This window comes from Corvus cornix, chromosome 3, assembly GCF_000738735.6.
Source record: "Corvus cornix cornix isolate S_Up_H32 chromosome 3, ASM73873v5, whole genome shotgun sequence".
Lineage (NCBI taxonomy): Eukaryota > Metazoa > Chordata > Aves > Passeriformes > Corvidae > Corvus > Corvus cornix.
The window spans coordinates 65,902,296-65,921,011 of record NC_047056.1 but is presented as its reverse complement, the minus strand read 5'-3'; the positions used below and the strand labels follow the sequence as shown (position 1 = coordinate 65,921,011).

At 41.2% G+C, this 18,716-nt stretch overlaps 1 protein-coding gene across 1 annotated transcript; it reads right to left on the bottom strand.

Annotated features, from left to right (window-relative positions):
* Positions 1-4,474: 4,474 nt before the first annotated feature.
* Positions 4,475-17,548, bottom strand: GPRC6A (G protein-coupled receptor class C group 6 member A). The gene is made up of 6 exons (XM_039569906.1): positions 17,358-17,548; positions 13,722-14,025; positions 11,069-11,896; positions 8,563-8,775; positions 7,027-7,150; positions 4,475-5,595 (listed from the first exon to the last, which is right to left on the bottom strand). Exons 1-6 carry the CDS (start codon positions 17,546-17,548, stop codon positions 4,475-4,477), a joined length of 2,781 nt encoding a protein of 926 aa, XP_039425840.1.
* Between the last annotated feature and the right edge of the window lie 1,168 nt (positions 17,549-18,716).

Sequence of the window (18,716 nt, the reverse complement as noted above, 5' to 3'; positions counted from 1 at the left end):
GCCTGGCCCCGCCCACCCCACCCCACCCCACCCCATCCCGCCCGCGAACCCTTCCAGCCGCGCCCGGAGGAGAGGCGAGACGAGGCGGGACGGCTGCCGACACCCGGCGGGGATCGGTCCTCCGGAGGAGGCATCCTGCTCACCTACCGCGGTCACGGATTGCAACTCTAGTGTGGAAAGGTCAGCGTCCAAGACAAAACTCGGTTAAAGAAACAGACGCGGTAGTTCAGCTTCATGTTAGGACGTGCAGCTGCTGAAGTGAGTCCTGAGGAGGGCCACAAAAACGACCAGAGGCCAGGAGCACCTCTTCCGTGAAGACGAACAGAGAGCTGGGGTTGTTCAGCCTGAAGGAGAGAAGGTTCCAGGGAGACCTTACAGCACCTTCCAGTGCCTAAAGGGGGCCCACAAGAAAGATGGAGAAAGGCTTTTTACAAGGGCATGTAGTGATTCCTATACCCCTATTACTAGGAGTAATGGCTTTTAACTGAATCAGGGTGGCTTTAGATTAGGAAGAAATTCTTTCCTGTGAGGTTGGTGAGACACTGGCACAGATTGCTCAGAGAAGCTGTGGATGGCTGATCCCCAGAAGGTTGAATGGGGCTTTGAGCAACCTGGTCTAGTGGAAGGTGTTTCGGCCCATGGCAATTAGATGATCTTTAAGGTCCCTTCCAACCCAAACCATTCTATGGTTCTATGTAGAGTATAAGTTCTGTGACACAGACCTGCCCACATTTGTGTTTCTATCATTTTACTGCTTTCAGAAGGCTCAAACATATTGATTCTCATGGTACACTTCTCCATCTACTTCAACTGAACAACTTTTTTTTTTCCCTTTCACATCCTGCATAGAGTAAGACTTTATTAAAAAACAAAACTAAACAAAAAAATCCCCTAAAAAAATATTCAGAGAAGTCTGCACAGAGTAGACATTTACTAAGTAACAGCCTGTGTCAGCATGATGTTCGTGACATTGTAAGACTGTCTCAACAGAACTGTGTCTGATGCACCAAGTAGTGGAAGATTTTACATGCATCAGCCAAAGCCAGAATGGCTGCAGATGAACAGAGGAAGTCCTGCTCCCCAGGGATGGATCACTGTCTGGCAACAGCTTAAGTCCTGTGCTCAGTGTGACAGCACTAAAGAGGAGTTTGGAACTGTTTGTAGCCAAAACCACTGGCTATCTTTTTCAGGAGCAGAGCATATAACAAAAGCGAAGAGATGCATCTCTTTGCACACACACACACACACACACACACACACTCTCCTTAAGCACCTGTGCCCTCTTTCAGAATGTTGTCGAGGAGATGAAGACATATCAACAGAAATGACCTAGGGGATGATACTTTCCCTTTGCTCCAAGACAGTGGCATCATGTCAAGCAGGGCTCCTTGTCCCTGAAGACAGAATCAGCACATCTGGGCTGGGCTCAGCGTCATACATTATGAGCAGCATCCCAGACACTGCTGTTAGTTGCCACTCATGATGGTCACCCACACATTCAGAGTCGCTGTAGTTCCAATGGTCATCAGCAGAGCTGCTGGGAGGTAGCTTGGAGCTCACGTAGTTTCCAGCACTTGCCAAAGAACTGCTCTAAAGACTGTGGGCAGCTGGAAGGCATCTACACAGCCAGAGCTACTGAAATCTTGAGGGAATTATGCCCTGGAGGACTTCAAACACTTGGTGGCCTTCATAGTCTTCATTGTCTCTGAAGATACTGTACATTGTAGGATAGTATCTTCAGAATGCATCATTTAGCATTAATAGTAATGAATGACATAAGCCCTGACAAGGATAATAATGTTTACATCCAGAGCAGCCTCCTGCTGACCTCAACAAACAGCATTTTCACGTTTGATTTCTCTGTGAACAGCGCTGTATTTTGAGACATTTGTTCTCTCTACTGCTCTCAGAGATGGAAAACATGCCTGTGGGATGTTAGTGTTTTGGGAAGTGGTTTCAGGATCTTTCCAAAGTAAGCAAGCAGAGTGTGCTCTGAGCCAAAAAAAAAGAGCTGGTCCCTTTGGCCTCACATAGCCTGACCTATGGGCCATGGCTCTAGGAGAACCAGGAAAAGACTTTGCAATGGCTCTGGAAGGTGATTCCTTTTCTGTGCTCTGGGGATGAAAATCTGTTTCAGGCTCATTTAATGTCCCCGTGTCTAGTAAGAGGAGTAGTTACATTGCTGGAATACTTACTGCACTGGGCAGGGGAATGTGCACAAATACTCCTTTAGCATAATGAACTCCTATTTTAAGGTTTTTCATATCCTTTGTATAGGGTAGCACAATCCCTTTGTGTTCTACTCACATATGATCACTTGCTTCTTGCAGACAAGGCATTGAAAAACATGTAATGCATCTTGGTATAATGTCTCTTTTTTGCTGCCAAGTCAGGCTCACAAACCTGTTACATCCTCTCTGCGCCACTGTTGACTGTGCTTTGCACAGAAGACCTGAGTAGCTGGAGAATTAGATGTAGCATGTAGGACTCCTTTGAAATTCTGCCATATGTGATGTCTTTCCTCAGAGATACCTTGGTAGAGACCTTCACTGCTGTCACCAGGCCCTGTTCATCAAGACACTCTCCTCAGTGTCCTGCAGGATAAATCCCCTAGCACACACAGCTTTCAGTCTAAAGGATGTTTCTAAGAAGCAGGCTGAGCTCTACAGTAGAAACACTTTACAGGTGCATGTATCGCTGTTGTTCAAGGTCTAACAGAAGCTCATGGGGAGAGGTAAGGAAATTAAGTAAGCAAACTCAATTTTAAATAACAATATGGCTTTAATCATTCCCTTCTGTGTAGCTTCAAGGTGTGCTACACTCAACACTTTTGAAAACAACAAATACGGGTACAACATTCCAGTCAAATTAACTTTTCTAACCAGCTGATTGCTGACAGTCATGCAATGTAAGTTTTGCTTCTCTCTTTTAGGGGAAGACTTCTTGCTGCACTGGCAGTCAAATTGCAGGCATTTTACCCTTATAATACATAACCTCATATGCAAAAAAGTATTTGCAACAATGGACGTATAAACACCATTCAACATATAAACAGCATTCAACATATAAACATATACACATAACCCTTCATTCCTCCAATTAGCATCAGAACATATGTAATTACACAAATCTGTATGTGAATTGCACTCTTGCCTTCCAAATGACTTTAAAATATCTTCATAGATACACAATATCCAGGATTTTAGTATTCTTTTACAGTAATATGGCGCAGAACTTAAAATAGCAAAGTTTCTATGTTCTGGGCTTTAGGAATATGGAAAAGTATTTTCCTGTTCCTGTATTGACAATGTAGCTCTGCTGCCTGAGGTCTGTCTGAGAAAGCTCTGTAGTACCACTACCATTCCTCCTTCTCTGAATGTGCCCTTTGCCTCTCATACAGAAGGCACAGCGCAACTGTGCTCATGGAGCACACACTCTCTACAGAGCAGAGTCATTCAGTGCAGATCATGCCAGGTCATCCTTGTGCTATTTCTGTATACTGTAATGATGCATTGTCATATTCTTATTGAAAAACAGAATTTTTAAGCATATATCAAACCCCTTGAATTTTCTAGGATGCAGTCGTGCTGATACTGGTCATTACATCATTTATGCTAATGAGAGGAATCAGTTAGTGATTCTGACATTACACATTGACTTTACACTCTCAAATAAGAGGACACCTGGGGCTCACTCTCCTCTTGCATCAGAAAAGGTGCATGAGTGGAATCAGTGTGTTTCTTCTGAGTATGGGGAAAAGAGGCAGATGAACATATGTATAGCTACAGAGCTCCAGAATAATTCTCTAAGTTTTTTATAGATCTGTCTCTAGTTCATTACCATGCTGATAAACACAAGGAACCTTAAATGTTACTACAGCACTCATCTGGAATAAGGTGTGCAATTTGGGGGAGGAAAAAAAGAGACTCGCTGATACCAAATGAAAAGAGTTACTTTTGGAAGTTCAGGAAAATGGAAAGCCTATCTTAAAAGTGGAGACTAAAGGACTGGACTTGTTTATCTTAGCAAACAAAGGCTGGGACAAGGTTCTCTTTGATCCATAAAATGAGGCCAGATGAGAAGAAGAGCTCCGTAAATAACTGGGCATCAAAGAGGCAAAAGAAGTGGGTAAACTCATGTGGTCCCACTTACATGACTGTGAGAAATAATTCTGTGTTGCTTCTGCCTCACTTGAGGAAGGGAGGTTGCAGAATAGGTTCCCACAAGCCTGTGTGGGGCGGATGGGGAAGGAAGGGAGCTGTTGAAAGGGACTGCACATCAGGGAGCTTGCAGGAGCAAGGGATGGACTCTCTGAGTCAGGAAAGCCTTTCAGATCTGGTAATGGATAACTAAGTACAGGAAAAGGTGTTTCACATGGCCTGCCCTCCTTGAGGATACCAGAAGGAAAGAGATCTGAAAAAGAAATGGCTCCCTAAAATGGCTTTTTAACTTCCAGTACTTTAACGCTGGCCAGTCATATACTGGAGACTCTTTTCCTGATCACAGTCCTTGCAGCATTTTTAGGAAGAACTTTGCCTTTTATTAGTGGCTGCCCAGGCACTTGGAAATGGCAGTTTCCATTCACAGAGTCATTCTCAGTTTTACATGAGTCTGTGACAGTAGCTCGGAGGCTGGATGATTTTGAATCTAAAGAAGCTTGACTAACAGCAACACTGCCTGCACTCTTAGAAGAGTAAGTGTAAACCATTTTGAGAAATGCAGATTTTGTGTTTGTTTCTTGCTTGTAAATGATGATATAGCATTTTGGAAGAAAAGTGCAGCAGAGGATTCCATAATTAGATATTAATACAACAATGATTTCCACTGCTGGCAAGTATTTGCCAAATGTAGTTGCGTAGACAGGGATAAATACAATCCATGCTATAAAGTAAATTAGCATGCCAAAAGTGATGAATTTAGCTTCATTGTAATTCTCTGGCAACTTCCTACCTTTAAAAGCAAATATGAAGCATATAAAGGCTAAGGCAGCAATGTAGCCCAGCATAATCCCAAAAGCTACAATAGACCCTTCATTGCATTCCAGAATTATCGCTTTGGGGATTGAGAAATTTTGATTTACAAAAGGTGTCCTAAATATTAGCCAGAAGGTGCAAATGATAACTTGAATTCCAGTGCAGGTGACCACAGCGGGAATAGGTTTATACATGCATTTCAGGAAATTTTGAAGCTTGGGATCAAAGCTGAAAGCTAGTAAAATTTTTAGTGACTTTATTAAAATACATGAAATGCAGAGCGTAAAACTTATGCCAAAGAGTGCTTGCCTAGTTTTACATTTGAAATCTGTAGGTACATCTATGAAGAAGACAGTGCTTAAAAAAATTAAGAAGTGGCTGAAGAGAATAATATAGCAGACAATCAGACCACCAGATGCCTTTACAACTGGTGTGTCTAAGTTTTTGGTAAATATTATACAAATTGACAAAACCACCACAACCCCAAAAGCAGAGAGGAGGAGGAGGAAGATGGCAAACCAATCAGTCCAGGCAAGGAAATAGATTGTCTTTCTGTAGCATGTGGTGCTGTTGACGGGAGCCCAGTAGGTTTTGTTGTTACATCGGTAGCAGTAATCCATATCTGGAAGCAGAAAAAAAAGGGAAGATATCTTAGAAACCCAAAGTTAAGAAACTGCAAAGTGGATTGTAGGGATTTGAGATACAGGAGCAATGTGGGAAGGGATGCTAAAGAGAAAAGACGGGTCTGACTGCTTCTGACTCCTGCTGTCGCTGTCCAGGCGGAGGAGCTGCAGGGCTGCGGTGGCTGCGGTGGCAGTGGCACAACGAGCAAAGGACAAGTGCCTGGAGCTCCCTGCCAGCTGGGAGCGAGCCTTGCCTGCAGCCAGGGGCAAGGAGGCAAAATGACCAGGGTTCTAAAACTGTCTTGCTCATCACTGACCAGTGAAAGGTGAGCTGGCTGGAGCTCTGGACAGACAAACTTTAATTGAAACCTGCACAATGACTCGAGACTAAACAATTCTCTTTCAAAAATTTGAACTACTTTTCTTTCTTTTGTCTATTTTAAGAAGAAAACATCCTAACATTCTCTTTACAGATAGCTTTTAAAATACAATAGCAAGAACAGACATTGCTTTAGATTATGATTTGAAAGGTACTTTTGCTTTGCAATTCTTATCCTCTGATATGGAGAAATATCACAATTAATTGATTGAGAAGATAAAATTTACTTTCTTTCTGCTCTTAGGATATTAAAAGTACATGCTACCTTAATTTTCTCAATTCCATCTCTCTCCTCCATGTATAATTTTCCCCTTAAAAATTTTTGCTTAAATATAAAATGAATATATATTGAATATATATGAATGAATATATATATATGAATATATATAAATGAACCAGCGGTAAAGTATACATCAGATTTGATACTAGAATATATTACTGTACAGTTATATCAAAATACACAGTACTCTGTGGTAAGACACAAAACGTGCTGCTAAGCAAAATACATAACCCTTGAACTTCATAGGTTCATAGGCTTGTATAATGGTTTGGGTTGGGAGGGGCTTTCAAAGATCATCTAGTTCCAACTCGCCTGCCAGGGGCAGAGACACGTTCCTCTACACCAGGTTGCTCAAAGCTCCATCCAACCTGGCCTTGAACACTTCTAAGAACAGGGCATCCACAACAACTCCTCTGGGCAACCTGTCCCAGTGCCTCACCACCCTCAAAGTCAAGAAATTGCTCCTTACTGGACTGGGTATACTATGGAAAGACAGGGAGGAAAGGCTCTATTAAATGAGAATCAATCTCAGTGATAAATCAGCCAGAATTTCCATCCTGGCAAAGGGTAATGCTGGTTGGCTGGACAGTCTAATTGCTTTAAACTTGGCCTTTTAAGAAGCATTTATACCAAGTTTTATGGGAAACTGAGCATATTTAAATATTTAAATTATTCCAAAATTTAACCCAAGGTTGTCAAGGCAAATTATATCCAAGCAAAACAATTGCATTGATGTATAAATAAACCTCTATTTGGATCACAATTCTTTACCTGTTTGGTTGCTGTAATGGTTTTCTGGGCAGTAAATACACTCATAGCAGCATGTGTGTGGACTTTCTGTAACCTTTTTCACCTGGCCTGGCCTGCAGTGCTGGGAGCATGTTGACTGAACCTTCTGCAGTGTGCAGAGGGAGAAAAAAAAAAAAGGATTATCATCTCAGGCACAGCTAATTACAAAGGAACATTAATATAAACCTCCAGAATTTTTGCAATTTGTATTTTTTTTTTTATATCATACATATTTTAAGGAAATCTGAAAATGATGTTGAAAAAGAGACATTCTAAGGTCCATATTTCTTGTATTTCCTCCACACAGTCAAGGAGTATTAGAATGGGGCATTATTTACCTCATAATTTTATTTTTGGGACCTGAGTGCCAGTCACTGGATTTGTAGGTGCCTTTAAAATCTAGATCACAGTCTTTCATTCAGCTTTGAACCTGTATTTAGACTGCAGAGGATAATTTTCAAAGAACACACAGAAGCATGTGATGGGGAATTTGAGAGAACTGCTTCACAAAAGAGATCCTGAAACCCTGCTCAGCCACTCTGAGCCCAGGAAGGATGCCTTGGCCTGAGGGAGACACTTTGGAGGGTGCTCTGTACTGCAGCTCTGACATTCCTGACCCTTGCCAGCTTATCCCTGAGTCATGAAGCTCCACTCCTGTCTGTGTGATCGGGGCCTTCTCTTGAGGTCTCACCTCAGGTCCTCCTTCCAAAGACAATTTTTTGTCAAACGATCTGTCCTGAAGCACACTGCAATCTCCTCTTTTTCCAAGATGGTGCTAACAAGGAGGTGGAGACATTTCTTTGTGCCATAGAGGGACAAGGTTTGAGATTTCCTTCTGTCTTCAGTTGAGTTCACAGGCGGAGACTAGAATTCTGTGCACCTCATGTCCACCTAGTAAGCAGCCTCTCCCTGTCCCATTAGTGGGGAATGCCTTGCAGCACAGAGCTGCACCATGAACTCAGACCTTCACCCATGCACAGAGGACAGATTGTCCAGCTGGAACTGGCCAGGGCCACCCACTAGTCCTGTCTACACCTGTGCTGGGGCTCCAGGTCGCACTATCTACTCATGTTGCTGACCCCAGCTTTAACAGGAGCAAATAAACAACAAAACTTTCTTTTTTTTTTCAAACAATAAAGTCAACACACATGAATCTTCATGTAAAAAAAAAAAAAAAGAGGTGGTATATAAGTCAGGGCTTTTTATACAATATAATTTTTTATTTTAAAATCCCTTTGTAAGATTCTGGAATAGCATCCTTAGGACAGACATAACCTTCTAGGGGCATTCTGGCTAAATAAATAAATTTTAAATCACTGAGCCTGCTCACAGGCTAACATGCATCTTGGGGTGCATAAAAGGGGTTGAATAAACTCAGACAGGAGTTTTGCTCTTAGAGGAGAACATGAAACCACACAAGAGATTTCTAGCTGACACATGCTTCAGTCACAAGTCCTGCAGGAAGGAGAAATCATATGGAATGAATTTCACATGCTATGTCAACAAATTAAAAGTTACCTTTAAAGCCAGAAAATCTTTTTTTTTCTCTTCATCCTCAAAGATAAAGCCACCTTTCTCTGCATCATATTCTGCCATAGTGGTGATTTCCACGTGGCCATCAATTTCTTTCCAAAGAAGGACATCATAACTGGTGCTCATATCTCCATTGGGGTCAAACTTTACTTCCTTATCATCATCAATGACTACAACTTTTTTAAGTTCTTCTAGGAGCTGCACATAAACGTAAGGAATGATAACATAGTGACGAACTGAGTAGTTTAACATATGTATGATAATACCGAATTTAAAAGAAATGTTTTTAGGACTAAGGGAAATATTAAAATTCAAATTCATTTTTTTTACAGAATTACATTGTACAGACAATTCTGTTGGCCTTAAAAATCTATTATTAAAAAAATTATAATTTCATAAAATCATATTCATAGTATTTTTTTCCAGCCTTGAAAATTTTGGTATGATGTTTGGAGAGAAGATATTTTTGCTTGCAAAAACTAAGAGTCTTTTGGCACACCCCTTCTTGTAAAGAACAGGGTTGAGTGGTGCTCCTGTTGTTACTTTACTGTCAGCAGAGTCAATCTGGGCAACATTTGCTTCCAGAGTGAATTCCCCCAGCACATCTGGGAGTATCTAGCACTGTTCCCAACTGTGACTCTGACTGAAATTGTGTATGGCAAGGTGAGACTCAGAACTTTTAATAATCAATGAACAACATACGCCAATTTGTTCAGATGGGGAGATCAATGGCACAATGGCAATGAACAGGAAGGCCGTATTCGACAGGTCACAGGAAATACCAAACCAAGGATGCTTTGGTAAGGCAACTGTCCAGCTTCATATTGCAATTCCTTCTGTTCAACAGGGGAAAAATTTCTGCTTCCCTCATTCCAAACAGACAGATCAAAAAGATCTGTGTGAATCTAGAAAAGGATGGGTTAAGGCACGTATCACCCACTCCCAGTTCATGGGGAGATCATAGGAGGACTCCCATTAACTACCATGGTTCTTAATTGAAGAAAAAGCTTTATTATTTTGTAGGCCTAGTGATTTTTAGCAACAGTAGTTAACCGACAAGAAAAAAAGTCGATGTTTGGTGAAAGGCTGAGTTCAACTGCATTTGAAAAGCATGCTGTTACATGAGTCCATTTGTGATATTCACAGCATTTAACAAATGTGCTGACAGGTATACTACCTCAATAGGCTTTGTCAAATTCATGTAACACATCTGGTGTATATAATATGCCATTTTTTCATAGATAATGTAATTTTTTCAGTGTTTATATAACTTACGAAGAACCAGTGTGTTTCTAACCAATTTGATTTGGACGCTGCATCGTTGTGTGGAACTGAACAGGATTTTTTAATTGTACATACTCAGACTATTCATTTAATTTTTCTCTTCTCCACTTTTCCAATTCTTCTAACAATATGAGAACACCAGAGCTTTTTGAATACATCTTGAGCTTCAGACAGAAGGGGCCAATATTTAGCAACATTTTGGTGTAACTGTTTATTATTTTTGCAAAGTCTGTAACACCAATCACTCTATTGTTTCCCTGTATACGGACATGTGTGATACAGATTATTTGGATCTTGAGGTTTTTCTGTACATATATATCTCACTTCCTAGAGGGTTGAATTTTCATGTAGAAGAAACATGTTATGAAAACATCACAGGGAAATTAATTATCTCTTTCAGTTCTCTTCATGAGTGCGTAAGAACTTAAAAGGAGTTTTAATTTGGATGGTATGGGATTTAGTTCAGTAATGATGTAAATGTAGCTCCACAAAGCTGCATTCCTATAAAGCAGTCCTGAATTTGTCCCATTAGTGTTTACTAATTCATGTAAGAGTCTGATTGTGACTGGGTTATTGGTTGGTTGGTTTTTTTTCAAATCCTATATCTTGGTTTGACCTGCCCTGACCTACGATAAGAGGTCAGTGCAAATCAGAGTGCTTCAGAGGTTGTTTGACTTTTAAATGAACATTTGTTTAGTCCTCTGAGTAAAAGTGTGTAAAAGTGAATAGTCCTGAGCAGGTTCTTGGGTAAAAGGTCAGGTCAGGTTTACTTGTCTGATTTTTCGTCGTCTCTTCCCACCCAGTAGAGTGTGATAACGAGTACCTCACCCATCTAAAAGATTATGTCTTTACATATAAATCAAGATCAGACAGAGGAACAATGTATTGCATTTTCATTTTCAAGTAGAGACTCATTATAGAGGAAAATACTTGAATTAAGACAAAACAGATACAATGGTCAGAAAAAGAGAGAGAGGAAAACTGAAACTTTGATGAATGCTCCTATCCTGCAGTATCCCCATCTCTCAAGAGCACTCATTATGTGTATCACAGTGGTTTACAGCAATGCGACCAACCACTAGTAGTCAAATAGCTGGTAAAAAGTCATTTATTAAAAGGACCAAGCTTTTATCTCCAGGAATATGGGAGCTAAAATGAGATGAAAGTTAGGCAGAGAGAATGAGACCTGAAGGAATTAGCATCCTACCTCCCAGGGAGTGAAGGCAGAGGGATCCTTGCAGTCTCTGTCTTTGCATCGCCCTTTAATGGCATGGGCTATAGCATATACTGCAAGTATAGTACTATGGATAAATCCCTGTTCAATGTTAGCATTCAAAAAATCATCTCTCCAGATCTGAGGTTTACTGCCAGCATTTTCCAGTAGATCATCCTGGGACTGGTTTGCAATGCACGTTTGAAAATCATGATATTCCAGGTATGCACAAACTGACAAAAGCATAATATATTCATGTAAAAACTTGTTGTTTTCAGTGGGCTTTTCATGAAGGTTTCTCAGAAACTCTTGGAATGAGGAGATGTCTCCACTTTTAAATCCAAATCCCACAACGGTTCCCAGCTGTCTGATATTGGGAATAGTACTGATCTTGAAAGCAGCTGACCAGTTATCACTTGCAATCCAGACTTTTTTAACATTCCTTTCAATTGCCTTTTTGAATAGTTTAAGCACATGGAACTGTCTCATAAAGACAACAATAACATTTACTCTTGTTTCCTTGACAATCTTCTCAATTGCATGATCAACTTTGGTGTGAAAGGTGCTGTCAGAGAGGTAGGCTGGCAGCATCTCTTTAAAAGCTATGCAAACGTTGTTTGCCATGGCCTGGACCCCAAAGCTCTCCAGAGCAAACCGGCCATTGTCATCATCAGTGGCTATTACTCCAATCCAGTTCCACCCAGATTCATAGATCAAGCGGGTCATTGCTCTTGTCTGATGAAAATCACTAGGGATAGTCCTGAAGAAAGAAGGAAACCTGATTTTGTCACTGAGGATTTCAGCTGATGATGCAGGACTGACCTAGGAAGAGTGAACAATTCAGTTACAGATGTGGTGTCCTCCAAAGGATGCCAAGAGATCCAAAACTGCCATGATTGTTCTTTCTTCCCATCTGACCTGGGCTCCCTCCTCCTGCAAGTGAGCATCAACAAGCTGCAGCCAAAGGGGGCAGGTTCTTTCTCCCTGCTCTTGGGATGCAGACTCTTGCCCAGTACCAGTCACACCTTTTCTTTCACTCTCTTCTGCATAATTCAGTGAAGGTGGAGAACAAAACTTTTCAAAATGGATATGACAGTAATGATGGTATAAAGATTTTGGTTTAGTCTGTGCAAATACCATCAGCATGCTTTTCAAAGCAATATTTAAAACATTGGCTATTTTTTGAGTCTCTATTCAAATTGCTAGTGCTCTTACATTTTGCACTATTTTCCTATCACTGAGTGTGTTAGTATGGTTCATCCATATATATATATATATATTTTCTTTCCAAGACTTAATTATTATATTTCAAAAGGATCATTAAATCTGTTGGGAGAACCTCACAGAAAAACGAACAGTAAACAATAATACAGAATGATATAATTCTTTCATACAAAAGATTTATTATATTTTTCTTGTGAATGTAGCTAAAAAAAATAGTAGAACTTTGATATTTAAATCTCTCCAGTTTTAATCCTTTTTTTTTTTTTTTTTTTTTTTTTGGAACTTTTTTCCCCTATATCGTTGACATTTCTTAAAAAATAAATTTAAGTTTTCTGAAATGAGAGTCACCTGTCTGGAGGGGATACCAAAATCTTACTGTGTCAGAACATTGCAGATGCTATTGGTAAGAAAAATCTATTGCGTCCCATTTTCCATCTATTACCTAATGCAGATTTTTTTAGTCACTTGCCTTTTGATTATGTTCAAGTGTGGCATTTTAGTTTTCATACTTACTACAGCTCCTGGGGTGGCGTTGGAGGTCGGAATTACTTCCTACCATTGCAGAGGAGAAGATTCAGTTAGCAGTTATATTTAGTTCAAATTTTATGTCTTTTCCATGTATTTGGTTAATTTATGCCTATTGTCAAAACCAAAGTGCAAGACAAGATGGTGTGTGGAAGTGGATCTGCTTGTTCCTTGTTAGTCCTTGCCTTGACCCCAACTCTTTTACAAAGGTGAAAGTAGGAACGTAAGCAAGGGCCTAAGCACAAGTGTGGGACTGTACTAGTCCTAGAGAGGTCAGAAATAGAGAAGGATGTTTTGGGAAGGACCAATGTGGATCTAAACTGTTGTATTCTTTCACGTCTACAATTGTTTGAAGACTATTAGGAGTAAATCTTTGGTTTAGAGCAATCTTCCTCACTTCCCTTTCCAGAGTTTTAACTGACTCCAACATTTAATTTCTCTTGGGCAGGAGAGAATTTCTGAATTTCTGGCCAGATCTGACCTGGTCTCTTTTTTTTTTTTAGCTTGAGTATTTTCATATTCTCCACCAGGCAGACTGGACACAGCAGCTGTAATTTCGCTGCCTGAATAAAGTCCTTGAATGTCATCTGAGGTACATTGGAGTAACCAGGACTGACAAAAGGCACTGCCAGGCTGACAAGAGCCCAGCATCACTCTGAAAGAGCACTTGGATAAATGTGCCTCAGGTATATAAAATATCCCTTACTGCCTTTGTTTGGGCAAGTGAATCAAGCCCTCCACTTGGAGCTGAAGCTCACCTGTCCTGCTGTCCTTAGGCTAAACCAAATCCTGCCCGTAGTAAATAGGTGGCTTTTGCAATTCCTGTGATCAGAACCTTTATTCTAAGCATGGTAAATCTGAACCTCTGTCCAAAATAAAATAATTCCCTCAGACCTACCTGTGGGATTAATTGCAAAGCCAACAGCCTTGACACTGCCATCGACACCTCCGAGTAGCTGGCTCCAGTGACTGCCTTGACTCTCGGGATGTAGTCTGAGTAGTTACACTTGAACTCCACAGCATCCTCAGAAGAATTGAATTTAGACAGAAATCTCAGAGCAGATGCCATGGCCTTTGTAACTTCTGCACATGTGTCATAGATTTCATAGCCCAGAGTAACTCCGGATAACAGTGTTGAGTTGTTGATGGTTTCAATAGCGTGTATCATTGCAAGCGTCTGAAGAAAAACTTGAATTTCAAAGCTGTCAGGAAACATAGGCGGTATTTTTTAGAAAAACTTTGTTGGAAGCAAGGGTGAAGCAAAATCTTTTAAAAAAATGTATTTACTTTCACTAAAAGCATGAAGCAAAGAAAAGGAAGTACTAAGTATTTCAGAATAGAAGAAAATATTTCAGAGATCCAGGTCTCCAGTGGTTGCATTGGTGTTTCTAAAATACTCTTCAGACCTGATAAAGTTAGCCCAGCTATTTCCCCTCATCTCCAGTGATTGTTATAACAGATGATTAATCAGAACTGTGCTAGCATGAAATGTCTGCAATATAACCAACTGTCCTCTCAGGCAAGCTTCTCTAAAGATTAAAAATATTGTGGACTAAATTAAATTTCAGATGGACCTAAGATAATTTATGTCTCCATAGAAAAATAATGGGAGATAGACAAAATTATCAACTTAATTAACATTTTGATATAAATCCAGATGGATACCTGCATGCCTAGCTGATTATTAGATTCAGATGTGGGATCAAGTTGTAAAATTCAAATAAAATTTGTGGATTCGGACAAGTATTTCAATTTTTAAAAATGCATGTTTGGAATTCCTGGTCTTAGGAAAGGTTTATTATGTGCTCAAAATGAAATTCTTCACCAGGTTTCCTTTTTATGCATTCCAGAAAAATGGATGTTTCAAGCACAGTAGGATTTGGAGCCAACAGAATAAATATTCTGCTGCACAGAATGCATGCAAGATGAGGTGTTTATATGTAGGCTATCATATAACATAAAGCCACAATTATAATTCCAAGTGTAATAGTAATTTGAAAAAGAACTACAGTGTCATTAGCATGGTACTATCATAGACTATAGCTGAGCTGCCTGAGAGATGGGAGGCAGACTTCAGTATGGGCTTAAGTTGCAGTTTCCCCACTGTAACAAATGGTAGAGAACTGCGGGCAGAATGATCCCTGATCCCTAAAGACAGCAACTGATTTGAGAGTAAACTCTGGATTTCTCTTCTTGTTTTTGTTTTGCTGTTCCATCTCTAAACTATGGAGGAACCGAGGAAAGACTCTTGGCTCTCAGAGCTGCATATGGACATTTATCTTAAACTTGAAAAGATTCTTGAACAACGATTTGTAAATTTTAGCTTAATTCAAGCTCAAAAGGAACTGAAACATTTCCTTTCATGGTTGTTTAAGAACTTTTTCTACGTTTCTTGGGATCTGATTCTTACCAACGGCTTTTGGAAGACCGTTTGGACACAGTTAATTTCTGAGTGAAAATATATGCCGATGGAAGAATATTTTCGTGAATATTATTTAATTACCAAGACTGTTGAACAATGTCAGCTGTGTCCTTGCGAAGTTAAAACTGCTTCAGGGACTGTGTGACCCAGGCCACACGCATCGAGCCCTCTGCGAGCAGCAGCGAGGCAGTTCCCACGTGCGGGCGGAGCCATGCGAGCCGCAGTGTCGGTGGCGGAGCGAGGCGCGGCGGGACCCGGCGGTGCCCGCCCGGCCCCACGCAGCGCGTGGTGGAGCGAGCCCCGTGAATGCCCGACTGAGAGGGGCGGTGCACGGCTGGCGGCGGTGGCAGTGGAGCGGAGCCGTGCCGAACCGAAATGCGCGCTGGAGCAGGGCGCGGGGGGCCGCTGCTCAGGGGCCTGGCTGAGACGTGGGTGCAGCGCCAGGCAGCGGCAGCACAGCTGAGAGCAGAGGCGGCAGCACTCAGGGAGCTGAGCGGTGCAGCACAGCCCAGCCCAGCCCGCATGGCCCCGAATGTGACCCCGGGAAGAGCACACAGGCACCAGCAGCCCCGGCGGCCCCAGCAGCACTGACAACCCTGGCAGCTCCAACATGGGAGCAAGCGAAAGTGAAAGAGAAAGCAAAAACACAACGAGACAGAAAACAGCAGCCACTCAGAAAAAGGAAAAAATCACCATAGCTAAGGTTTTAGGAATAGTAAAATGGTATAATGTTAAACAAACTTATGGTTTTATAACAAGATATGACAACCAAGAAGACATATTCATTCATAGAACTGCAATTAAAAAGAATAACCCTGAAAAATGCATCCCAAGCTTGGGAGATGGAAAGGTGGTGGAATTCAAAATTGTGCAAGGTAGAAAAGGGTTACAAGCAGCAGAGGTCACTGGGCCTGATGGTGTTTCTGTAAAAGGCAGTATATATGCTAAAAATCGTAGTCATGTTAGACAATATCTCCATTATAAGCCCCCTACAGTCTCCCTTTCCTAATCCCACCTTTCCCTTTTATCCTATATCCTATTACCCCCAGTGTATTCCCAATCTGTTTTTTCACCCATGGTTTCCCTCACAAAACCATGCCTTTGCCAATTGTTTCCCCAGAAATCCCTTTTCAATGCCGAGTGGGGGATGAAGAGGGGGAGGGAAGAAATTAACTATTGTTGTTTAGAGTTGCAACAGGTACAAACGGAAGAAACCCTCTCCTGCCTCAGTTTCCCCACAAAGCATGTCCGGAGAGTCCTGTCTGCCTTCTGTCAGCCTTAATATGTTCCAGAAAATCTGTTTGGACATTTAAAGACTCAGGAGGGTGGCTTGTTTTGTTTTGAAACTGTCCTTGTTATCTCATGTTTATCCAATTGTTTTCAATGTTAAGTTTTAAATCTCTTTTTGTTAAAAATAAACAGGTGAAAGGTCAGGGTCCCTTCCCCCCCACCATGTGGTCCTGGGAGAGGGGCCCTGGCGGGGAGGCACAGGGTTTTCCTAGCCCCTGGTCAGCCTCGTTCCCCATTGGTTGTTTTGTGTTCCCCTGTGTGGGCAAGGACCCTCGGGTCCTATGATTGTGGCAGTTCCTCAGCAGATCCCGGCCATGTGGCTGGAGAAATAAACATCTCTCTGAAACATCTATCAAGAATCAGTCCATATATATTTCTTTTCCACGGGCCTCCTTGTCTGATACACGTGTTGCAGTATCCGCACTGTAACAGGCTTAGGTAAAATGGAATAGTTAGCCTGTGTTCAAATCATGTAGGTTCAGCTTCATAACAAATAATGAATAGCTGCTCAGCAGAGTCCTTCAGACCTATAGCAAATTAGCATTTCCATGGTAATCAGATGATAGCAGAAACCTCCAAGGCTATTTGATTATCTGTGAAGATTGAAATAGGATAAAATGCTCATTCCCTTCCTCAGTCAGCCACACTATTTTTAATTGTAACTTTGCCATACTTTGTATTAATTTACATGAAATGTATCTGATGTCCAAAGAATTTTTTAAGAGTAAGCAAAGCAAGAGAACCAGAACTTGTTGACCTTAATAGAAGAGCTACATGCCCAATGTCAGCACTCTCTTCTTTGCCATATGTGTGATTACTCACCCAGCACAATTCTGAATCACTGGCTTGATGGGATCTTCTGGATGCAGCATTTCGCTATGAACTGCAAACAAACCTCCAATAATGATGTCCCCCGGAGCACTGGCACCCACGAAATCGTCAGCATTCTGGCAGGAGAAAGCGATGTCGGTGCTGATCACAAAGCAGGGGATCAAAAAGATAACAAATGCCATGTTTCTGTTTTCCTCACTCACTCCCAGCTTTGAGTCAATCAAGCTGCAGCACCAACACGGGCTTCTGTGTCATCTGTAAAGAGCAGTGAAGGACAAAGGCTGCACTCAAAAGTTGGTCACACCTCTAAGGTGCTTGTATTTGCCTCACTGGCCAAGGCTATTTTATTGAAGGTACTAAAGCAGTGCTGTCACATAAAATGTGAGGGTGCAGGGGTGTGAGAGTGAAGAGGGACGGAGAAACATAAATGAGTTTAAAAGGAAATGCTGGACATTAAATCTCTTATGCTGTGTTCAAAGTTTATGATATCTTATCTGAAACATGTGGCAAATATTTTGGTATAAATTTTGGCTTGTTTTGAATACCTTACAACTGAGTGCAGGGTGCAAAGAAGCAATTATGTAATATGGTAATAGCGATGCTGCTGTGACAATGTTTTAAGAGTCTGGTCTGAAGAATGCTAAAATATAAAAGACCCCTTGTCACAGTGTCCTTTATATCAGACTCTGGTTCAAAAATCCCAGCCCCAAACTACCAAAAGACTGCTTTTCTCTCAACCCTTTTCTATATGTTTTAAAATCCTTGTATAAAAATTGTTTGGATAAGTTAATATTCATGGTTCTGAGGCACATGTCCTCAGGACTTCAGTGGGCTTTGGATCAGGTTCTGTATTTATGAACCAGGCCAAGTCTGCTGCTGGTTAATGAGATAAACACAGAACAGTGGGAAACAATAACATTAGTCCTAGTTTTTGCTTTCTTCCCCTGCTGACTGAGGACACCAGCACACAAACAGCAGCTCCCGTGCTGTGGGAGGAATGGGAAGTGGCTGTTCTCACCGCCACTGCTCCCATCAGATTCACAGGAATCAGATACTGTGCCAGAAAGGAACTGGGGGAAAAGAGAAGCAGAAGCTGGACTCTCAGCTTTTGTAAACCCAAACCTTAAACATCAAATCCTTAGGACAGAAACACAACTTATACTAGTAAACAATACCAATTCATGTCAGGGACACAGATCTGACAATAACCCTGCTCTGTTTCCAACATTGGTTTATTTCTCTGTTTTCTTACGATGGCTTTTTCAGATTTTGCTTCTTTTGGCAATATGCCAAAACACTCCCAAAAGAACAGGTTCAGTCATAATACTTATTGTCTGTGATTGTATAAAA